This window comes from Marmota monax, unplaced genomic scaffold (assembly GCF_021218885.2).
Source record: "Marmota monax isolate L192 unplaced genomic scaffold, Marmota_monax_Labrador192_F-V1.1 WCK01_AAM20220418_F8-fsc00083, whole genome shotgun sequence".
Lineage (NCBI taxonomy): Eukaryota > Metazoa > Chordata > Mammalia > Rodentia > Sciuridae > Marmota > Marmota monax.
This window is the reverse complement of record NW_026692848.1, coordinates 2,751,524-2,774,371: the sequence shown is the minus strand read 5'-3', so window position 1 is coordinate 2,774,371 and position 22,848 is coordinate 2,751,524. Positions and strand designations below refer to the sequence as shown.

The window sequence follows — 22,848 nt, the reverse complement described above, 5'->3', positions numbered from 1 at the left end:
ACCTCCACCACACACCCCTTCACCTCCACCACACACCCCTTCCCCTCCACCACACTCCCCATCACCTCCACCACACACCCCTTCACCTCCATCACTAACTCCTTCAACCTCCACCACACACCCCTTCACTCCACCACACACCAGATTACCTCCATCACTAACTCCTTCAACCTCCACCACACTCCCCATCACCTCCGCCACACTCCCCATCACCTCCGCCACACACCCCTTCAACCTCCACCACACACCCCTTCACCTCCATCACTAACTCCTTCAACCTCCACCACACACCCCATCACCTCCGCCACACACCCCTTCACCTCCACCACACACCCCTTCACCTCCACCACACACCCCTTCAACCTCCACCACACACCCCTTCACCTCCACCACACACCCCTTCCCCTCCGCCACACACCCCTTCCCCTCCACCACACACCCCTTCCCCTCCACCACACACCCCTTCACCTCCACCACACTCCCCATCACCTCCACCACACACCCCTTCACCTCCACCACACACCCCTTCCCCTCCACCACACACCCCTTCAACCTCCACCACACACCCCTTCCCCTCCACCACACACCCCTTCCCCTCCACCACACACCCCTTCACCTCCGCCACACACCCCTTCACCTCCACCACACACCCCTTCAACCTCCACCACACACCCCTTCCCCTCCACCACACACCCCTTCACCTCCACCACACACCCCTTCACCTCCGCCACACACCCCTTCACCTCCACCACACACCCCTTCAACCTCCACCACACACCCCTTCCCCTCCACCACACACCCCTTCCCCTCCACCACACACCCCTTCACCTCCACCACACTCCCCATCACCTCCACCACACACCCCTTCACCTCCACTACACACCCCTTCCCCTCCACCACACTCCCCATCACCTCCACCACACACCCCTTCACCTCCACCACACACCCCTTCCCCTCCACCACACTCCCCATCACCTCCACCACACACCCCTTCACCTCCATCACTAACTCCTTCAACCTCCACCACACACCCCTTCACTCCACCACACACCAGATTACCTCCATCACTAACTCCTTCAACCTCCACCACACTCCCCATCACCTCCGCCACACTCCCCATCACCTCCGCCACACACCCCTTCAACCTCCACCACACACCCCTTCACCTCCATCACTAACTTCTTCAACCTCCACCACACACCCCATCACCTCCGCCACACACCCCTTCACCTCCACCACACACCCCTTCACCTCCACCACACACCCCTTCAACCTCCACCACACACCCCTTCCCCTCCACCACACACCCCTTCCCCTCCACCACACACCCCTTCACCTCCACCACACTCCCCATCACCTCCACCACACACCCCTTCACCTCCACCACACACCCCTTCCCCTCCACCACACTCCCCATCACCTCCACCACACACCCCTTCACCTCCACCACACACCCCTTCCCCTCCACCACACTCCCCATCACCTCCACCACACACCCCTTCACCTCCATCACTAACTCCTTCAACCTCCACCACACACCCCTTCACTCCACCACACACCAGATTACCTCCATCACTAACTCCTTCAACCTCCACCACACTCCCCATCACCTCCGCCACACACCCCTTCAACCTCCACCACACACCCCTTCACCTCCATCACTAACTCCTTCAACCTCCACCACACACCCCATCACCTCCGCCACACACCCCTTCACCTCCACCACACACCCCTTCACCTCCACCACACACCCCTTCAACCTCCACCACACACCCCTTCCCCTCCACCACACACCCCTTCCCCTCCACCACACTCCCCATCACCTCCACCACACACCCCTTCACCTCCATCACTAACTCCTTCAACCTCCACCACACACCCCTTCACTCCACCACACACCAGATTACCTCCATCACTAACTCCTTCAACCTCCACCACACACCCCTTCACCTCCGCCACACACCCCTTCAACCTCCACTACACACCCCTTCACCTCCACCACACACCCCTTCACCTCCACCACACACCCCATCACCTCCACCACACACCCCTTCAACCTCCACCACACACCCCTTCACCTCCACCACACACCCCTTCCCCTCCACCACACACCCCTTCACCTCCACCACACACCCCTTCACCTCCACCACACACCCCTTCAACCTCCACCACACACCCCTTCACCTCCACCACACACCCCTTCAACCTCCACCACACACCCCTTCACTCCACCACACACCCCTTCACCTCCACCACACACCCCTTCACTCCACCACACACCCCTTCAACCTCCACCACACACCCCTTCACCACCACCACACTCTCCTTCAACCTCTACCACACACCCCTTCACCTCCACCACACACCCCTTCCCCTCCACCACATACCCCTTCCCCTCCACCACATACCCCACCACATCCACCACATACCCCTTCACCACCACCACACACTCCTTCACCTCCGCCACACCCCAGATCACCTCCACCACAAACTTCATCACTGCAACATGGGTTGCTTGTTAGTTTTTGTCTGTTTGCAAACATTTCTCATTTCTGGGTTTTGTTCGATTGCTTTGCCACTCACATGCCACACAGGGCCACCTGGCGACCTCCTGTTTTCCGGTGGGGCGTTCTCTGTGCACTCGCTAGGCTCTGGCACTTCAGGAAGCGAAGGGCAGGCCTTGCTCCAGGCTGACGCCCGATGGGTGGTGGGTCCTCTGTCCCCATTTCCCTGGGCTGGACTTCTTCCTGCCCGGTGTCTTCATTCGGGACCATGAAATCCAGCTTTCAGAAGCAAAGAATACTTTGATTTCGTTGTGGCTGCTTTCATTATATTTGTAATACGAGGAACAATGTTTAGAAAAGAGTTTGGGACAGTAGGGCAGCAATGCTCACTTAAATGGGTATTTATTTATTCATATTTTAAGTTTTCCATTGTCTAATAAGTGCCACTTTAGGAAGTAGTGTCTCGTTGCTGAGTGACGCTGCCTGGACCCCACCAGGCTACGCACTTCTGCCTCCTGCCTGCTGCCAGATCATCACAGGGTGGCAACTGAGGGGGCCCTTGGGGCCAGAGGAAGGTGGGTCTTTGGGTTCTGTTTTTAAGTTGGATTCAACAATAGATTTTTGTCTCATTACAACCCCGACTGGCCCCGGTCCCCTGGTCACCAATGCCCCGAGACACCCCCACACCACCACTCAGGGCAAACGGACTTCTTCACTCCTTACCCTCCAGGGCAGCCACCGCCTGCTGGCCGGTTTCTGCACCCACAAGAATGCCAGCTCCCCCAGAGCCTCCCAGATCTCCATCCCAGGCAGGACAGAGTGTCACTTGTGCTGCCACTAGACCCAGGGTCACTGACCAGACCTCCAGCTCTGCGCTCAGCGTGCTCATCTGCAAAGCGGCCGTCTCTCTCCATCAGTCTGCTCAGGTGGCACCAAACAGAGAAAAGCAAACACAGGGAAGCTGTCAGGCTCAGCACCCCTTGAACACACACAGGCTGCTCTGACAGGTCCTCCCACTGCTCCTGCTGGAAGCCTGGACCAGGACTGCCCCAGGGGAAGCCCCCAGCCTCCATGCGTTGTGTGGCTCTGCTGAGCCCCTGCAAGTCCCCCCAGTGTGGAGCCACATGCAATCCCCTTTTCTGACCTACTATTAAAAGTAAACCTGGCATAAAAATGGGCCCAGGCCCAGGGAGCGTGGGCTGAGGGGGTGCACACTGCCAGGGGGGCCATGTCCAGGGAGCGTGGGCTGAGGGGTGCACACTGTCGGGAGGCTATGCCCAGGGAGTGTGGGCTGGGGGGGTGCACACCGTCGGGGGGCCATGCCCAGGGAGCATGGGCTGAGGGGTGCACACTGCTGGGGGGCCATGTCCAGGGAGCATGGGCTGAGGGGTACACACTGTTGGGGGAGCCATGCCCAGGGACCGTGGGCTGAGAGGGTGCACACTGTCAGGGGGCTATGTCCAGGAAACATGGGCTGAGGGGGTGCACACTGTCAGGGGGGCTGGCTCATGGACAGGCTGCTGGCAACACCCTGAGGATGGCTCAGGAATATGCCATCCTCGCTGCTCCGAGTCCCGTGTGCACACCCACAGTGTGCAAGGTCACTCAGTTGTTTACACACTAGGGATGACACATGCACACCTAGGGGCACGCTGGCTCGCCAGAGGGGGACAGTCCCAGGGCTGGAGTGTGGTAAGGTATGTTTGGAGCACAGTGCCCCTCACCTGGGGACAGAGGCCATGAGACCGTGCCTGGCAGGGAATCCCTTCAGGCCTTGGTCAGCCTGAGAGTCCAGGGGACCTTGGATTACCCTTGACCTGTCCCCGTCAAAGTGTAGACTCCTGGCGTCAGCACCGGGCTCTAGAGCCAGTGAACAGCCAGCGGCCAGGAGGGACTGTGGGCAAGGCCTGCCAGGACATCGTCCCCCTTCTGCGTGGCTTCCCCTGGAGAGACCAGAACACCTGTGACAAAGAAGCACCGTGTGAGCTCCCACCTCCACACAGGCTCAGCCGACAGCCCTGGGGGGCTCCTGCTGAGCCATGGGGTCACCAGAGCAAAGGTGGGGGAGTCAGGGTGGATTCCTCTCAAGCTGACTACAGAGTGGCCATTTGTCTCCACACACGCCACACAGCAAACACCAAGGCAGAAGCAAACACGAGGTCTTTTATCAGCCCCGGGAACAGCTGTTGGGTAAACTGCCTTCCCTGGGGAAGGGCTCCAGCCCAGGGGGAGACACACACTAATGAAGGCAGAGTACCTGCCCTCCAGGCGTCCAGCTCTCAAACAGCTGGGACCATCCCCCAGGAAGGTGCGGAAAGGCCCCCGCCCCCATGCAGGGTTGGGCGGAGAGAAGGCCATCTGCAGGGGAGGACTCCAGGGGAAGCCATGGGTGGCCCAAATGAGGGAGAGGAAGAGGAATCAGGGAGTGAGCTGGAGCCAGTCTGAGAGGCAGGGAGCCCTTGGCCTGCAGGGAGCCTGCAGGTAGTTGAGCTGACAGAGCAGACGTCAGGGGGTGCGGTGTACTTGGATGCCTCTGGAAGCGCGCTGTAATGCCACGCACTCACGTCTGAGTGTGCAGGCGCTGGGGTTTGCTGAGCGTGGACACAAGGACGCGAGCAGGCCCCACGAGGTATGCCAGGGCCTCTGGGTGTTTCATAGGCACCTTTCCTCAGAAAGTGTGCCCAGATGGAGCAGGCCAGGGGCTTGGCTCATCTGCTCCAGGACCCCGCCCAGAGCAGACTCTGAGCATGGCTGCCAAGAGGTCAAGTTTTCCAAAGACTATTTTTTTCCAAACAGGTTTTTCATAGTCATCTGCATTTTTGGAGTCCTTCATGTCTGTCTGTCTGTGCACAATATAAGAAAACGTAACGCCAGCTACGGGAAAGAGCAAGCGGGCTGAGGAAACTTGGCCTTCAGCCTTTCTAAACTTAAGATTTTACAATTTTTATTAGTTATGTACATGGATAGACTGTCTCCTTCCCATGTCAATTAAATACCATGAGCTACCTCCAGGAGTTCCCTGTGCTCTTAAGAGGCCGTAGCTCCACTGTGTGACAAGGTTACTTGGATGTTGTCCTTGAACCGGCCACAGATCTCTGCCTTTCGGCTCCTTTTGTGGGTGGGGGGTTGCAAGAGAAGACTGTGACCATGGGGTTGCCATCCCCTCCTGCTGTGTCTCCATAATTATTTGGATTGGTTTAATCCAAACCAAAAAATATATATTCTGGAGACACTTGAGCAGATTGAGTGTAAGGACGGCAGTTCAGGAGCCGGCCTGGGATCAGGGGCTCACGCTGGGCCTCAGAGGCCAGAACACACTTCTTGGCCCATCTCCATTTCCCCTTTCCCACTGATTAAAGCAGGCCAGAAAATTACTTAAGCCCTTAGATTGCAACAACAAAGGCTTGGCTTCTCTGTTCAATCAAAACTGCTTGGCTGCCTGATTCAAATGCTAATAGCGGAGCCTGAATTGGTCCCTAAACCAGGGAGACACCTCCTCCACCCTCCAAATGACCAGAAACTGGCTCCTTGCTACAAGAATCCACAGCAGTCTCCCAGCTGGACATGTGCAGTGGCCTCGTGGGAAACAGCCCGGGGGTGGACTCTGGGTTTCTGGGGAGGGAAGGAAGGGGCTTTTCCCCCTCACAAGGCTCTGACCCCTGAAGACTTTGGTCTCCACCTTTAGGACCCATCTCTCTGCTGTGTGTTCAACAGATCTAGAGAGCTCTTGAGCCCTTTGAGGAAGAGAAAGGCCCCAGGTTCAGAATCTCAGAAAAGGTGGCCTTGAAACACTAGGAGGTCCCAGTGAGTCCTCCAGACCATCACAGTGCCCTCCGTCCATCTCATTCCGAGATGGCCTGGCTTCTGTGTCCTCTAAAGAAAGGACACAGTTTCCCATCTCCCTGCCAGTCTCCACTGGGAGTGGGCTTCTGCACGACCGATGGCCAAGAGACATGCGCTGGCTTCACACCCCCCAGCCCACAGAGCAGGATGGGCCACGGATCCAAGTTCAAGTCCTGGCTCTTAAGGAGCAACGGTGAGCCGGGTCCTGAGGTTCACTGTGACCCCACCAGTAGTGCCAGGGACACAGAGAGGCCAACCCCCACATCTCCACACAGCTACAGGAAAGTACTCCCAGGACACATAGGACCTCTGGAAGCAGGCCAGGGACCAGAAGGCCTTCCATGGCTGAAGACCCCCAGCCAGGCTACCTAAAGTTCTGGGTCTCCATCTCAGAGGGATGGTAACCGTGCCCTATCTGATGGCCTTCCAGAGCATTTGGTGGCCTCCTGAGTGGCAATTCTCTAACACACTTATGTGCAAAGACGATTGTGGAAAGACATTTAAATTAGGCATTAAGGGCTGGGGTGTAGCTCCAGCATGCACAAGGGCCTGGACTTCATTCACAGGACCACAAAACAACCAAGAAAAAAAAGGCATTAAAATATGTTTTAGAAAGGAACTCACCTTCTGGAGAATTCCATGTTTGCAAGAGAGGTTGAATACATCTGATACAAGCGACGAAGATAGATCTTACTTCGGGAATCCTTCTCACCTGCTTTGCAAGCGATCTTGCTCTGTAAGAAATATTTTGTTGTGAAAGTATTTGTGCTTGTGTCTCACCTTGGAGATGGAATCTGCAGTGGTCAAGGATGGGGGACAGCACGGGAGAGCACGTTATCACACACGGCAGCCGTACACTGTCATGATTCTCCAGGGCTAAACGTAGCAAGTTACTCCCCCTAGTTGGCATGCATAATACTTACGACATGGGTGGAAACCTTCCAGCAGTGTAAATTATCAGCAAGGTAAAGGGTGGACAGCAAGCTGGGCCCTCTGTCCTGCCTCTGGCCAGGCTCATTCCTCTCGCAGTGGGAAAGAATCACGGTGAGTTTCCTCCTTTCTTTCTTCTCCACTATTGATTCTCCTGAGTCTCACTTTGAACTCAGGCCCCTCTGGCTCTGAAGCCCAGGGTGGGAGGAGAGTCCTGGGGCTCGTCTTCCCAGTCTTCCTGCATCTTCTCGCTGTTGACACCTTTTCCTCCATTCGGTCACTTGAGAAAGAAGGCCCTTGGGGAAAAGGAGACAGATCTTTCTACACATCCTTCAGTGCCACCATCAGCCAGTTGTGCTCCTCCTCTTTCACAAGGACTTAAGAAGTGACAAATACACCTTCTCCTCTGGCAGCTAATGCAGAGAGAAAGGCCCCTGCTGAAAATCGAGGCTTGGACTCGACTCAAGACGCAACAGAACGGTGGCTCAGAACGGGCCTCCTGATTTTAGGACGTGGCGCACGTGCCTCATGATTCAGGTCTGGCTGGATGGCGCTGGAGCTGCCCCTGCGCCCTGACAGCACCTGGCCATGTGCAGCCTGTGCTGGGTCAAGCCTGCACCAAAGGCCAGGTGGATGGTTTCTGCTCACTTGTTTCTGCTCCTCTTGCTGCTGGCTTCACGGGTTTGGGGAATTTCGGTCTGAGCCTGCCTTCAGATTTTTCTCTGTCATTTCTTCTAGAACCATCTCCTGAGGAAAACCAAAAGGGGCCCAGTGCAGTGGGCAGTCAGAGCTCTCTGGGTCAAAGTCCAGCTCTGGCTCCTTTTCCATCACTACAGGTAGGTGGTCTGGCCTGCAGCCTCACTTGACTCCTTTATTTTGCCAGTTTAGACCTCGATACCCATCGATTGTGAGGACAAGAAACGCGGTATGTAAGACTTGCACAGTGTGGGAATCTCGTGTGCATTAGCTACTGAGTGGACGGCTGACATCTCTGCCCATGTGGCCCTTTCAGAGAAGGCTGGATGCCTCTCTGACTCCTCCTACCTCCATGATCCCCTGCAACAGCCCTGCCCTCACCGCAAGGTGTCCCACATCATTTCTGTTCTTGGGACACACCAAGCTGGCTCCTGCCCACAGCTGTTGAGAGCCACAACCAAGTCAAGATGGCGCCTGGCATTTTGCCAGAAGGAGTGGTTGAGAAGTAACATCAGCGAGCCATTAAGATGATGATAATTAAGTTAAGCTGTGTATAATTATTAAGATAATGACTGATTGCTCTAACTGGATGATGCTAAATTGAAACAGGCTGTGTATTCAGTTGTGTATATAAACCTCTGCTGTCCGGCAATAAGGGGGCTCCTGCTACCTCGGGTGCCTGATACTTTTGAGTTCTCGCAGAGTTCCCGTTGAGTTCCCGTTGGGTTCTGGCAATAAAGTAGTTCCTGTTTGAACCTACAAGTGGCTCGTGACCTCCCGGTTATTTGTGCCCAGCCAGACTGCAGCACACAGCCTTGGGCACCTCTGCTCCCTGGCCTGGAAGGTTCTTCCACATGATGTTGTCGTGCTGGGCTCCTGCCAGTCACTGCAGCTCTCCTCAGTGAAAGACCTCAGTCACCCCATCAAAGCAGATAAATAAGAGTGAGGGTGGACATGAGGCTGTACCAAAGCACTTGCCTATATGCACCAGGCCCTGGTTCCACCCCAACGCTGCCCAAAATAAAAAAGATGGAGTGGAGCCGGGTGTGGTGGTGCACGTCTGTAATCCCAGCAGCTGGGGAGGCTGAGTCAGGAGGATCGGAAGTTCAAAGCCAGCTTCAGCAACTGAGTGAGGCCCTTAAGCAACTCAGTGAGACCCTGTCTCTAAATGAAATACAAAATAGGGCTGGGGGTGTGGCTCAGCGGTCAAGTGCCCCTGAGTTCAATCCCCAGTATCCAAAAAAAAAAAAAAAAAATAGATGGAGTGGAGGCTGCCTCACTCATCCAGGGCAGCAGGCAGGAGCATCTGGCAAGGTGCAGACAGAAGCAGCCGTGCACCAGGTGAGGAAACGAGGACTGGTGTCAATGGGAGCCAGCACCCCACACAGCACCCGCAGCAGATGAAAAGGAAGCCTTATCCCTTGGCCACGCTTAAATCCTCCAAACGGCGCGGGTCACCACACGTACTTAGGTCATTAGAAGCTTTATCGAAACATGAAGGATCTTCTGGCTTCTGTGGGAGCACTGTATTCCTCTAGGGAGATCATGGTCCACACAGGTATGTCATCTTTGTGTCACTGTGACAAAAATATCTGACAAGAACAACTTAGAGGAGGGGAAGTTTATTCAGGGCTTACTGTTTCAGAGGTCTCAGTCCAAAGGTGGACAAGTCCATTGCTCTGCGCCTGAGGGGAGGGGAGGGCATCGGGGCAGCAGACCCCAGGGGAGGACATCAGTGTTCTGGTGAGAAACCTCCATCCTGGAACTGCCTACATCCAGGAACAGTTGAGGAGGTCACCTCTCGCCACTCTGGCTAGACCACACTCTCCTGTCAGGCTGCCTCTTCATGAGGCTGAGCAAGAGGCCCTGGGTCCCACAGTGTCCCTACTGTCACTTTGCTGTGGTGTGCTTGCCGTTCTTGCACATCAACCCCTGCATAAGCCTCTTGTATGAAGGGCAGTTTGTCCCGAGACGCAGAGCACCCCGTCTGGAGGACACGGCTTGCACTGGTGTATTGAACAAGCATGAAGGGCAGGTGCCCAGTCAGAGGGTGGGAGGAGACCTCAGCTCAGAAGAGCCTGGACCTGGTCAAGAGAGGGGAGAGTGTGCATGTGAATGTCCTTCCAGGGACCCGTCTTTGCCCAACAGGCACCTGGGTGGCATGCAGATGGCTGGGTTTGGAGTGTGCTAGCAAGGACAGTGATGAACAGGGGACCGAGTGGTGCCTCAGGGAAGAGGGAGGACGTGTGTCCCTGCTCCCCAGGGCCCGAGGCAGTACGACCCAGTACTTTCGTTGCCAGGGACGAAGGATTACAGGAGCAGTTTCCTCGTGGCAGATTCGTGGCACTCCCGAGGCCTGGGTCTGCCCTGCAGGGAATCCACTCTGCTGCCTGCCGGGCTGGCTCCCGGAGCGTCTGGCTTCCTTGGGTAGAAACCATCACAGGCTGGCATTGCCAGCCACATCCAGGCCGTGGGCCCAAGGTTGCTGCAGACCGGCAGGACTTAGTGACAAGACCCTGGCACGGGAGGAGCTCCAACAACCAGGAGGTAGACAGTGCTTCTCCAAGAAGCTGGATCAGCGCCTGCAGGACGCGGAGGCGCTGGGGGTGCAGGGAGTGTGCCCGTGGCTCCTTAGGAGGACGTGCAAGGCCCAACCGGAGGCCTGAAAGCCAGAGAGATGGGGGCCAGGGAGACAGGAGTGCTGTGCCGGCTGAGGCCTACCCGCAGGAACACCAGGAAGGTTCCGCAGGGTTTGCGGGGGAGGCCAACGCTGTCATAGAGGCACTTGCTACCATTGTCTGGGTAGATACCCAGGTGAAAAGAGCAAGAGTGGACACCAGAAGGCCTTGGGAGGTCAAGAGGCAGACAAGGGTGGAGCAGCCCAACGTGGCCATGGTGGAGTGGCAGAGAGAGCTGCCAGCCGAGAACTGCTGGCAGCCTGGGATAGTAGCAGGACATGGTGGGGGGGGGGTCGGGGGTCAGCCAGGATTCGCTTTCCCATAGCTCTTCCCATTACCACGGTTCAGCCTCACAGCAGCCTGCAGCCCTCGCAAGGGGCGCAGAGGCTACCCTAGCACCTCACAGCTGGCCACCACGCATGCTCCCCACAAGCTCACTGAGCAAGGCCTCCCGAGGAGCAGGTGGTGTTGGACTCACACACATGTGCACACACAAGCACACACACACACACACACACATCCAGGACTTCTTATGCTAAAGTACCTAGAAGTGACAGATCAACTAAACTCCTGGAGTCTCTTTTTAAACAAAAAGAGAAAATGCTGGAACAAAGTGGGAAAAGAAAGGAGCCACTGGACACTAAGATCAAAAAAAAGCCACAGCTTTAATCCGCTCCTCATGTCACGGTTCCTTTATGGTCAGAATCAGGAAGCCCAAGGAAGAAGCCGCTGTCGGCAACACAGCCTAGAGCACCGTGCAGGTGTGCGTCTGTGCAGATGCCCACTGCACCTCCAGCTCAGCAGCCATTCCCCATTTGCTCATCCTGGTGTCATCTAGGACACAGAGGGCCATCCAGAAATGGTATTAAAATGCTGGGGACCATGCAGACCTGAGTCTCCAGCGCTGGGAGGAAGCGGATCTGTCCTTGTAAAGCTAGCGGTAGCCGCTCTCAACATAATACCTGGGAGCCGTTTAAAAAGGGAAGAGGAAGTGGTCAAAGTCATGCTTTTTTGCAAACTTCAAAGGTTGCCCCCTCCCCCCTCTTTACATTTTACTGTCTGGGGAGCTGGCTCGTCTGCAGCTGTTGGCAGAGACTGTGTCCCGGTGTCAAACCTGCCTCCTCACGGCCCATAAAATTACAGCAGGGAAGCGTCGCAGGTGTGGAGAAGGAGCAGTGCCCCTTAATGATCTCCCTGACACCCCAGGCTGAGCCGCCCCGCAGGGAGAAGGGGTGGAAGAGGGTGGCAAGGCGCCCTACTCACACAGCCAGGGTGCTGGGTCCGATATTTACAAGTGGAGTGTGCATGGACCACAGCTGGAGAGACACACGGCCCCTGACCCCCACGGATCCCCAGGTCCCATCACCTACCAGAAGAAACCTCGGTGCAATGCAAGTCCTGGGTAGCTCAGACCCTAAAGGAGGGAAGCGGGGGTGGGGGAAGCCAGATTAACTCAGACACTCCACCATCCAAGGTCAGAAAATGTCACACAGCATCAAGCCCCATCATAAAGTGCTTCTGAAAACACAAGGTTGTTCTTCCTCATCAAACTGGGAGAGATGGGTAAAAATCAGACGTGTTTTCAAAGACGTCAGATTTCTGTAGGTATTTATAGGAAACATTTCACCACTTCTCTTCAAGTGATAGAAGAAATTAATAATTATAGAACACCTATGAGCAGATTGTAGTGAGACTTGGCAAATCACTAGCTCATCATGCCTCAGTGTTTTGGGCCAGTATTATGAAACAGAAAGGAGAAAACAGAAAATCTCTGTATCAAAAGCAATCTTAAATGGTTTCTATTGGTACTATTGGGCAGATTGAAAAATGCATGTATTTCTTTAAAGAAATGGAAAAGTGAACACAGCTCTTCTGCAAAAGAAAGCAGGGCAGGACCAGACAGGGGCCACCCTAGTCTAGATCAGTCAGCTCCTCGGCATTTATTAGCGCACTGTGCAGGGAGCAGTGGGTACTTTGCCCCCTGGGGTGGGGAGGCTGAGAGCAGCAAAGAAACCAAGCACAGGAAAGAAACAAGAAGAGCTCTGTTTTCGCCCTGAGGACATTACTTTATACAGGGACACCCAACACCTTAACACAGAATGGACTTCAACACATTTTAAAACTCTCAGCCAAGAATTCACAATGCAGTTCCAACTACCTTCACTCTTTAATGTTGTGTTTGCATCCTACATAACATTCCTTATCGAGGTGATGATTTCAACCAATTTTATCCCTTGGGTTCCAAACTTTAAATTCTACAAAAAAACTGGGGCTAGGGTAGGGTGACCCATGGAAGCATTTCTAGTGTTGGTAAAACACATCATTCAAAATCAAAGCCACCTTTTCAACAATGTAGAATCAGGTGACAATAAGAAAAGCTGTCCTCTGGCAAATGGGCCCTGAAATCTGAACTTCATCAGGCATCCTCGGGCCAGGGTCTCAGCATATAGGCCTTATGCATAGTCCAGCCCTAGTTTGTTCATTTATTTTATTTACTTATTTATTTTTGTTACTGGGATTGAACTCAGGCACTTAACCACTGAGCCAGATCCATCCTCTTTTAATTAGACAGGATCCTACCAAATTGTTTAGGGCCTTGCTAAGTTGCTGAGGCTGGCTTTGAACACGCGACCCTCCTGCCACAGGTGTGCAGCACCACACGGGCCCCAGCCCTAGCCTAAACACTACAGTGAAAGATGGTGAGAGAGATGGCTTTCTTAACTTAGACTCCAAAAGATACACAGCACATTTGGATTTATTCTTCTGTAATTAAAATTCAGAAAGGAGAACCACCAAGTTAGCATCCCAGACTAGAGGGCTGCAGATTCCAGCCAAGGGGCCAGATCTGTGGTTTGACATTTTTCAAGTGTTATTTTAAAAAGAGACAGAAGAGGACTGCCCAAGAGACCAGCTGTGGCCCAGCAGACCTAAAACAATGACTCCCCTGTCCCTGCCAGGAAGCATTGCCCTAGATCACCAGGACAGCCAGGAAGCCACTCTCCAGCAGGCCGCCCCCACCTCTTCCTGAGCTCTCAGGTGCCGGGTAGGAGCTCCCTATTTCCCGGGAGCCAGTTTTACTCATTTCTGTATTCCTGGTTTAGCTGTTGGAGGCTATGATGGAACATTTTTCTTAATGAAGACATCCGTCCACGGAGATTTCAACAGTATTCCTGTTCCGGGGGCTTCTGAAGGTCTTCCCAGGATGGGACCAGGCTCCGCCTTCTCACCTGGACACTTTGTGTTGTTGGAAGAAACCTCCTGGGGTGATCCAAATCTTAAGCACTAAACCATGGAGATAGGATCCTTCCATCTGGGACAAGACCACATTCCAGGCATAGTCCAAGATTCATTTTATTGCTAAAAATGTGATTAAATAAATCATTTCCCACAATACGATGCCTGTGCTCCCTAGTAAGACACATGGATCAAGCAAAACTCTGTATCCCATCGTTTCCCATCAGGAGTGAGCACTGTGGCATTTCCATCTGCACTGCCAAATTCCTGTGGCACCCTTTTTGTCACTTGGGGTAGTAGACCACTCATGTCCTGAGGCTGGAATGTTAGAACTCCCTCTGTGTGTACCTCACATTGTTTTTAGACATATTTGGGGTGGATAGAAAATGATACATTTTGAGAAAGTACAAAATTAACATCCTGTATTTATTTATGCATAGGTACAGACTCTAAAAAGAAAGAAAATCAAGTAAGAAGGAACTTCATCCAGGATTTTCCTCATTTTATTGATGATACACTCCCTCATTACAAACCCCACAAAAGCATGTTTTCCTAGAACCCAGCAAATTAACGTGTGATCCTGGCTTCTAAGTGGAGGATATAGTTCGTCCCAAGCACCAATGACCCCATTTGGCTTACGTCTTTCGAGGTCATTAGCGCCATTTGTACTGCCCAGGGCTGAGGCCACATTTCCCAGCCGGCAGATCCAATGGCGAGGCCCTGGAGCTCTACGACCACGTGCTCAGCTGGGCAAGGCCAGGGGAGTGCATGTTATCTGCCACAATTAGGCAAAGCGTGTAAAATTCCCAACCGAAGCTGTAAAGCATTTCTAAATCTGCGTACCTACAGGCAGTCCTGCCAGTGTCGTCTCTGGGTCCTCCCAGTTTGTGTTTCTAATCCCTTTGCATAGAATTTACTAAGTCAGCCCTTTACAGCCCAGTGGGTTCTGCCAAGCTGCAAGGTTTGGGGGAGACAAACAGACCAGAGGGATTGCTCAGGAAAGACTGCCGGAGGAGACTGGAGGAGAGAGGAGGCCCAGACTGCCTTCAGCACTCTGAGAAGTTTGGGGAAAAGAAATATTTCAAAGCATGAATGCAACTCTCCTTGATTAAAAGGGAACCCCTAAGTGGGCGGGATGCCTTCTACCCAGCAGCCGGCAATCGTCTTCACAGGTAGTGTTGCAGATACACTGGCCTCTGACATTGGCTGCGCGCTGTCTTGGGATGCAGAACCCGTCTGAGCACAGCCAGGCGCTCTTCACCTGCCTGAGCCAGCAAACACGTGCTGCGTGGAGGAGGGGCAGGCTGCCCAGCACTGGGTTCCCGCCCCCCCCCCAGCCTCTGCAAGTGCAGGATTGCCGCAGTCTGGCTGGGCACAAATGCCGCAGTCTGGCTGGGCACACAATCACGAGCCACCACACAGCTTGTAGATTCAAACAGCAACTCTTTATTCCCGAACTCACACCAGCCGTCTACAAACACGTTCTGGGGAAATCCACGTTCTCTGCCCAAATCCACCTCCACTGGGCTTCTATCTCCCAAAATATACTGTCTGAATCCCATGAGAACTCAAGGGGAACTCAGGCAGCAGGATACGCCCTATTCCCAGCAGGAATAATCTTAAACCTTAAACCTGGAACCTAAACTGGGAACGCCCTAAACACGATTATCTTAAAACCGGGAACACCCTAATCTGCCTTGGTCCTTGAGCAAGGTCACCTACATTCAATGTCACTGCAACATGTCAGCAACATGGGGTACGCTGGCAAGGAAACTGTCATACCTACTTGGCTAATGGCTCCCAGCACAGGATGGACCCAGAACAACAGCTCATAACCCCGCTGCCCGCCCAGCAACCAAGGAGATGCCTCTCAGGCTGGGTCCCAGTGAGACAAGTGTCCCGGGGCCCAGGGAGCTTTGGGTCCCAAAGCAGATATGCTGGCTGATGGTGAAGAGAAAGAGGGAGGATCCTGCTTAGGCAAAGTCGAGTATGAAATCATGCTGACTAGCGGGCAGAGGCGGATTGATGGGCTCAGGAACAAGACGCTCAGTCCTCACGGAGGAGAGTCCAAGTGCTGCCCGAGGTGGGCCTGGAGCTGCGGGCCCACTCCGCTGAGGAGCTAACACCTGTGCAAGGACCAGGTGTGCCCAGGGAAGCTGGAAAGAAGAACAGTGTCCTCTGGCTGAGCCCCGGAAGGTCGGCAGAGGTGGTGAGGTGTGAGTGTGGCCCGGGTAGAGGCGGGAACAGTGGGCAGGGGAGGGGACACACTGCTCCAGCCCAGTCTGTGAGACGGGGAACTGCTCAGGCCAGAGGCCTTCCATGCTAGGTCTTAATGGATCTGAGGTCACCCATGTGACAAGTGCCCCACAGGCCCTCCCTCAGTCCTGGGAAGCCTCCTGTGGGAAATCCGCATGCAGGAATTCCATGGGTGGCGAGGGCCCGGGTCCCCCACAGGCTCTCCACCCAGCCAAGCACTCGCCACAAGCCGGCCTCGGGTGGTGGGTTTTCTCCTAAGACAACCTCAAAGCCAAGAGTGCAAAGCCCTGTCACGGCAGAAAGGAGACACCACCCCTGTCCTGCACCAGGACCCAACCTTGGAGTCGAGGGGGAACACTGGGTGGGGCCATCTGGGGGCCACTCCTGGCCACAGGGACCAATGTGGAATTTCAGAGTCCCAAATTCCAGAGCTGGGAGCCACCCACTAAGAGCGGGTCATCAAAGGGACTGGGAAAGGTGACCTCTGCCCACCAGGCCTCAAGTGTCTGCAAACTCCCTAAAATTTACACTGTGGCTTTTTTACCAAGAAAAGTCAAGTCTGGGTAAGAAAAATGAAGGTTTTCTTTTTTAGGAATGGACTATCTGCCTACAACTGCATTTGGCAAAATGGTATATCACCTTGAAGCCTGGAGTGAAATAAATTGCAGTTTTTACAAGCCAAGGCAAATGTTCAAAGGGGATTCAGGCATAAAGCACAGATGGTGGAGGGAAGGCAGAGTGTATTGTGCCGACACCCACAAAATGCAGATTTTTTAAAGTGCTTGAAGGCTGTTTACGGTCAGAGCACCCAGGGATTGACCCCTCTCAGCTCCGAGTACAGAGGAAGCCGTCCTAAGTGTCACCGCTGCACACTGCAATCCAGGACTAGGGCCCTCCCCCCAGGAGTGGCCTTTCTCATTCACACACCACCCCAGCCTGAAAAGCCCCCTTTTTGAGAGAGAACCTCTCAGAAACATCTGTGCAAAGCCGTAACTCTACCCATTTCTTCCACATTTAGTGAAGTGATTAGGGCGAGTATTTTTTTTAGAAGGACACCTATAGTAAGATGAAGCAAGAATAGGAAAAGTGGATTGCTGATGGTCAAGTAGGGAGAAAACACGGAGAGGGAAAGTGTTCCTGCTGAAATGGCCTCATTGGCTCTTATTTCTGATCCTTTAGTTATTTTCTCATACCAAGGAGTTTTGTTTTTAAAAAAGTGAAACTTAAACTGCACATACATTGTCACAATTAAAAATTACTCTACACCCCTTCTAATCCCCCAAATCAAATTTCAGTACAAAAGATACTAAAAAATCACTAAAATGATAGTCATTTGAGAAGTTGGTTCATCTTTCTACCTCTCACAGAATATATTTTGAAACCCACTCCAATGAGTGCTTTTTAATGGATGGACAGATGGGCAGACAGATAGATGTGTGGTGGGTAGATGGATGGATACATAGCTGAGTGGGTGATATTTAGTTTAGAAGCAAGGATCTAGTTTTTAGAGACACACCCACCCCCCCATAAAAATGATATTGCCTTCTGAAAGAAAAGACAATAATAATACACCCCCAGTTTCATCTTCACAGAGAAAACATTTGCTTACACAATCTCATTGTCATATACACAAACATAGATTCTATGGTTAGTGTCCTGAGAATACCATTTCACCCCCACAGTCCTGGTGAACTTAGTTATTAAGTCGACAGTAACTTGGAGATATCAAGGCCACTGAAGAGTCTGTGCCTCTTACCTTCAGAGGTCGTTGCTGAGATTCTTCTTGGGTTCGAGGCAGACAGGGTTCCTGTCCCAGAGTAGAGGCCCTGGTCTGTAAAGAACAATAGCCAGTCTCAATCCTGATGGTTGGCGGGCATCCAGATCCCAGGTGGGACAAGCCATGGGGCAGTTTCAAAAATGAAACACCTCTTATTTAGAAATATTACAATTATTTCAATATTTCTAGAACAAAAAATATATTCTTAACATACATATTTGTTAATCGACATGACTTCCTCCCATTCACATACACACAGTCTTTATATCTGGTCTAGATTCTCAGCATGTAACAAATGCCCAATAATAATAGTTGCCTAAATTATGTTGTTATTTTGTATCATTTTTAGAGGAAAATAATCTTTGGAGCCTGACAATGTCCTTCTATGTGGACACTAGGGATAAATTGACAGAAAAATTGAGCTAGTTGTCTTACAACTTCATATTCATTCAAAACTGGGTAAAGTCTCATTACTTTGTATCTAATGTAATTGGTGTGGTTTTGTTTTTCGTCTCTGAAGGTCAAAGGGTTTTACTTCCTATAGATCAACAGCAAATATTGTGTCACTTACACTGAAGGAAAATGAAGGTTTCTATATGAACTATCTACTAAAAATTAGTTGTAATGTAACCGACTTCAATCAGAACTTCATTGCTAAGCTATAAACGCTTTAAAAGTGTGAAGAATCCATAAAAGTGAAAATTCGAAAGAAGTGAAAACCAGGGTCAGGAGTGGAGAAGGTAAGGCCCTCTCACAGGTTTCAGGGCCTGTCACTGAGCAAAGGAGCCCAGATTCAGCCTCTGAACCACAGCCTGACGCCTGCGGTGAACTGCGCCTGTCCACAGAGCACGTTCCTAACGTCGCATCTGACACTGTCCCCAGAGCCAAGGCCCTAGAGGACAGAATCACCCCTGGAGACCCATCCAGGAGCTGGGGCTGGGTGAAGCTTGATGGGAGGTTCACGCCTCGCAGGCACGAGGTGGTGGTTCAGCCCCCGCACCACAAAGGGGGAAAGAGCTACAACTATTTCATTCCTGAATTACTTCCAGGATATTTTAATCTTAAAACTAGTGTGTTTTTTCTTACTAGCAAGAAAAAAAGGAGGAATTCCCTGGACAGTGCTTCACAACCCAGCAAGATTCAGGGAACAGGGTCCTCCTGAACAATTCAACACTAGTTTAAAGGAACAGAGGAGCTGCTGCAGTAGGGCACACACAAAGGCAGTTACTAAACAGCCCCAGCACGGCATCACCCTAACGACCGTCGGGCACAACGGCCCCCCATGTTCTGTGTTGCGTGTCACACAGCACCTGTTGTCTTGTCCTGGCTGCAACTAAGCCACAGAGACCTGCCAGGGTCAGTGTCAGCCAGACCCGGCTCAGTCACCATGGCCTCTCAGCAGCCCACAGCTCCCCTCCAGCAGCCTCCCCAACCCCACAGCTGCAGGACAGTGCTTTCCATCTCACGTCCTACTCCCTGCCCCACCGGGACCAACAGGGTATGCGACACAGTTCTATACCACATCTTTTTCTTTTTTTTTAATATTTATTTTTTAGTTTTCGGTGGACACAACATCTTTGTCTGTATGTGGTGCTGAGGATCGAACCCTGGCCGCACGCATGCCAGGCGAGCGCGCTACCGCTTGAGCCACATCCCCAGCCCTCTATACCACATCTTTCAGCGTCTGTTTGTGAGATACAGTCTGGCCACAGAGGGCCAACCTGTGTGTTGAGGGCCACAGCCGAGTTGGGATGGCGCATGGCATTTTTGCCAGAAGTAGTGGTCGAGAGGTGACGCCAGCGAGTTCTCGCGGAGTTCCCGTTGAGTTCCCGTTGAGTTCCAGTTGAGCTCTCGCGGGGATTCCCGGAGAGTTCCCATTGGTTGGGGAAGTGCCGGAGGAGGGATATTTCTGGTTGCTGGTTCCTGGACAAGCCGCGTGCGTTGGGGAGAATTCCTGGAGAGCGTATGTGGAGTGTGCTGGTGGAGTTCAGAAATAAAGTTTGTTCCTGCTTCAGTGGCTCATGATTTGTGCCCAGCCAGACTGCGGCACCTGTGGGCTTACCTGTGTGCACCACACTCCCTTACTCAACCTGCACCTGTCTCTGAAGCTCTGCCTACAGGCCAGGCACTCCTTTCAACATGAAGGACAACAGTGAGCTCGTGTAGAAGCCTTCCTGCCCAAGGAACTCATGTCAGGCCAAGGGAGTACCCAGACCAGTACATCCGAATACATGCAAATCAGCCTGTGGCTTTTACAGCACAGGAGCCCAGCTGCAGGCTTGGGCAGAAACCCAGAGATGAGCTGGGCACACAGAAGGCAGTGTCTCCCAGCCAGGCCAGCACAGCAACCCCTCCTGGGCCTACACTATCAACAGATGAGGGCTGCTTCCCCTCTGCTGGCATCTGACCAGCCCTGTGCCCTGCTGTGACTCAGAGTGTGGCATAAGTGACATCCAGGTATTATGGGGACAGACAGCTGGGGCAACTTCTTTCTTAGAAGAGGGGATGGGGATATAGCTCAGTGGTAGGTAGCTTCTTAGTATGTGTGAGGCTGTGGGTTCAGTGCCAGTATTCAAAGAAAGAAAGAAAGAAAACAGAGGGCCACTGTGGAAAAGGCTGGCTGCCCTCACTTGGACTCTCTTGTGGGTGTGGGAGGACAGAGAGGAGGAGAGAGACCCTCGGGCTGTCTTGGAGGTCTTAGAGTTCATCAGCTCACAGCTAAGTGCAGTCCCATACTTGAGCCTAGGAGACCAACAGAAGATCCCCCTCTTACCCCAGCCAAACTCAGCCACCATTCCACTAGGCTCCTGGGCATTCTGGTACAGCAGTGGACAAGCCCAACCCCACAGCTCTCCTGTTGAGACTGGACTGCAGCTGTGTGCTGGGCTAAGGGCAGCAGCAGGACAGACTCCACAGGAGGAGGGCCTGGTTGGACCTAGGTGGTCACAGATGTGTAAGAAGGCTCAAATTTGGGTGGGGTATTGCCGTATGGTTCTGTCTAAGCCTGGCTCCGGTGAATCCTGAACAAAGGGTCAGCGTGGTTTACTGATGTGGGCAAGTCGAGGGCAAGGTCAGTCTTAGAGCTCGGTAGCTCAACCTGACCTCCTTGCAAGAAGCTGTACAGATCTCATTCGGATTCTACTCTAGGCACTCACAGTCCTCGGAGGTAGGAGGGCCTTGCTCTGTGGGTGGCTCTGCCTGAGAGGCAGCGTGCTGACTCTGGGAGCAGGCAGAGTGGCGGTGTCACCTGTCATAGAGAATGCATGGCAATCCTTCCACTCCATGCACAGAGCAGGAGGAGGCTCTTCTTACAGCAGGAAGGGCCATTCTGTATGGTTCTTCCAGAGCCCTGCAGCAGTTGCTTGGAGAGGAACATCAATCTCAGGTTCTTTTTAAAAAGAAAGTGTGGATTGGGTGGATCGGGTGTAATCCCAAGAACTGAGTTGTCTCTGACCCTCATGTTCACAGAGAGGGCTCAGCACTAGAGAGAGGAATGTTAAGTCCCTGTAAACAGGAACTTCCACCTGAACAGTCCTCAAGTCTCAGAGTCACCTCACTTGGACTCTCTTGTACAACTGCGTTGGGCAGCCGGGTATGCTGGTGGCGAGTTGTCAGAGGGAAGGAGACTGATTCTTGCCAGTCCCTGATGCTCCTTCCTGGTCTCTCTGTCAGGCTCTGGGGCCTCAGTCCTACATGCACGTTTCCAGGGAAGCCCACCCACCTCACTGGGAACATCAGTCATTCATTCTGTAAGTCATTTATCCATTCAAGGAATCTTTACTGAGCATCTACCATGTGTCAAACAAACTCCTATTTATGTTTCTTTTTTCTTGCAGTATTAGGAATTGAACCCAGTACCTCACGCATGCTAAGCAACTACTCTAAAACTGAGCTACATCCTCAGCCCTTTTTATTGTTTTTATTTCAATAAAAAGTTTTATTATATTGTCCAGACTGGCCTTGAGATTGCAAGCCTCCTGCCTCAATCTCCTGAGTACCTGGGATTACAGGCATGCACCACCACACTTGGAAACATTCTGAATATCTGAAAGGAGTTCTTGTTTAAGAGTTGGAAAACTGGGACTGGGAGTATGACAGTATGCACCTATAATCCTGGTGTCTCAGGAGGCTGAGGCAGAAGGATCGCAAGTTCAAGGTCAGCCTGGGCAAGTTAACAGGACCCTATCTCAAATAAATAAATAAATAGGGCTAGGGGCATAGCTCAATGGTAGAGCATCCCAGGGTTCAATTCCAGTACCTAAATAAATAAAGTCAGACAGCCTATCATTAACAGGCCCAGAACCACAGCTAATTAAGTCTGGACATCTAAACCCCCAAGCTGAGGTAGTGCCTAGGGCTCTGGCTTTCAAACTTGGGTCTGTCCCTAAGTCCCTAACGGCTGGTTAAAACCCAAACTCAAAGTTCTGGATTCAGGAGCTGCACTGGGCCTGAGAGTTTGCATTTCTAACAAGTTCCCAGGGGCTGATAACCCAAGACCACGTGCCAGGGCTCAAGGTCACACAGGACTGAACTGTCATGGTAATGGTGAAGAATGCACCCCAGCACACTGTGCACAGCTCCAGCTGGGGCAGCCCACGCCTACGTGCTCAGCCATCCACTGCATCATCGCCCCTGAGAGAGGCCTCTGCTCCGGGACGGAGTGCAGCAGGCTCAGGAGCCCTGCAACCTGCCTGGCAGAAAGGGGTTCAGTCTGCTGCCAAATGACCCATCTCATCTTACACCACCAGAGTGGTTCCCAGTCCAAAGTGTGACCAGTAGCCTAGCCAGGAACCACCTGGATCCCCGTGGCCAGTTGGCTGCCCACCCACGTAGGAAACAGGCAATCCATGGGCAAAGGAGAAACGGGGGGGGGGGGAGCAGCGGGGTGCCTCTTCCCAGAAGGGGCTGCGCTTTACAGAAGCAAAGCCAG

The 22,848-nt window shown here is 52.9% G+C and overlaps 1 protein-coding gene across 13 annotated transcripts in view; it reads right to left on the bottom strand.

The window, feature by feature from the left end:
* Positions 1–22,848, bottom strand: part of LOC124095914 (uncharacterized) — an 83,031-nt gene that overhangs the window by 6,369 nt on the left and 53,814 nt on the right. For all 13 annotated transcript variants that reach the window (XM_058580928.1, XM_058580925.1, XM_058580932.1 and 10 more), the window contains 4 exons: positions 17,898–17,972; positions 6,972–7,081; positions 3,362–3,422; positions 2,584–2,783 (listed from right to left, as the gene is read on the bottom strand). In XM_058580928.1, the coding sequence (XP_058436911.1) occupies positions 2,584–2,783; positions 3,362–3,422; positions 6,972–7,081; positions 17,898–17,972 (446 nt within the window). The remainder of the gene's footprint in view (positions 1–2,583; positions 2,784–3,361; positions 3,423–6,971; positions 7,082–17,897; positions 17,973–22,848) is intronic.